General features: G+C 43.2%; 1 protein-coding gene across 1 annotated transcript; it reads left to right on the top strand.

Moving 5' to 3' along the window:
* Positions 1-530: 530 nt before the first annotated feature.
* On the top strand, positions 531-873 carry Pmar_PMAR009783 (acireductone dioxygenase, putative; the record flags this gene model as incomplete). The annotated part of the gene is made up of 3 exons (XM_002782279.1): positions 531-601; positions 643-754; positions 797-873. Coding segments are annotated over 3 exons (260 nt in total), but the record flags the coding sequence as incomplete, so codon positions are not given.
* Between the last annotated feature and the right edge of the window lie 398 nt (positions 874-1271).

The following is a 1271-nucleotide window of genomic DNA, read 5'->3' as shown; positions in this document are numbered from 1 at the left end:
ACTTCGGCGAAGAATTATGATGTACTTATCCGCATTTCCGCGAGTTAGGGAGGGTAAGTAAAAGGGGTCTCAATTAAACACGGTCTTGCGGTCCCTCGCTGATAAAAAGATTTGCACCGTCAATTACCAGTCGACATTCCCAGATTTTGTAAAATCCTTGAGAAAATACATGCATACTGCGATGATCATAATATGATCATCTCATGGTCTCGCATACTGTTGCCGTCATACATGGAGCTGATAAAGGTGATTGAATGTCACCCAAAATGTAGTTTTGGAAAAAATTGAGAAATATTTCAAATTTTTCAGAAAATTTCTGAAAAATTCAGTAATATTTCAAGTGAAATATTTCACGGTCTGGCGGCACCTTACTTTAGCCACCCTGCTCCCGGGTTGAATCACTTGGCTGAGACTGCTCGTAGGCCGACCTGCGGAGGTAGTAGTAGTAGTAGTAGTAGTAGTAGTAGTAGTAGTAGTAGTAGTAGTAGTAGTAGTAGTAACAGAAGTTATATAGCGACGCCAAATACGAGGTAGGTACTTCGATATCCGCGATCCGGATGATAAGTGGATCAGGATTAAAATTGGTAGTGGCGCGCTGATTGTAAGTCAGTTCGAACTCTCTCTGTGTAAGCGTCCCTATAGATTCTTCCTCCCGGAATCTGGCACAGATTCTGCGTCTCTGAGGAGAGCCCCTGTCTTCAAGCTGTGAGGCTCTTCACCAACGAACCACAGTGGACCGCTTACCCACGTCAAGGTAGTAGTTGTAGTAAAATAGATAGGCCTTGAACTTCTACAGGTTCCCTCGACAAAGATGTGATAGAGGCTGCTCGGGATGATTATAATAATACGAGGATCGTCAAGATAGCTGCGTGAAGAGACCATCTCGACTGATCGATGTAATTTTTTTCATGTTGGCAAAAATTGCGATGATTTTCTTGGCTTTTCAGTGAAAAATTTTCACCACAACAGCGTTTTGAGTCGAGTCTACCTGGTGCAGTAGAATAAGCGTTGCTCAGTTATTGCCCTTCCCGACAACGGTCTTTAAGAATGAGTGTAATAAGCACACTCCCGTCGATAACTAACCGCTGTAGTCAGTATGTATGTACACGTTGCCCTTGCGTTAACTATGTGAGCAGATCCGCTTCGCCCAATATGAGTTACGGAACGTGAAGTAATGAACACAATTTTCAACTTTTCGGCGGCAATTTCATCGTAAAAGGCTTTCTTTGCATTATGCAGCCCGTAGTGTTACACACTACCACGAGCCTCTA

The sequence above is a fragment of the Perkinsus marinus genome, assembly GCF_000006405.1.
Source record: "Perkinsus marinus ATCC 50983 genomic scaffold scf_1104296939862, whole genome shotgun sequence".
Classification (NCBI taxonomy): Eukaryota; Perkinsozoa; order Perkinsida; family Perkinsidae; genus Perkinsus; species Perkinsus marinus.
This window is presented reverse-complemented; position numbering and strand designations above follow the sequence as displayed.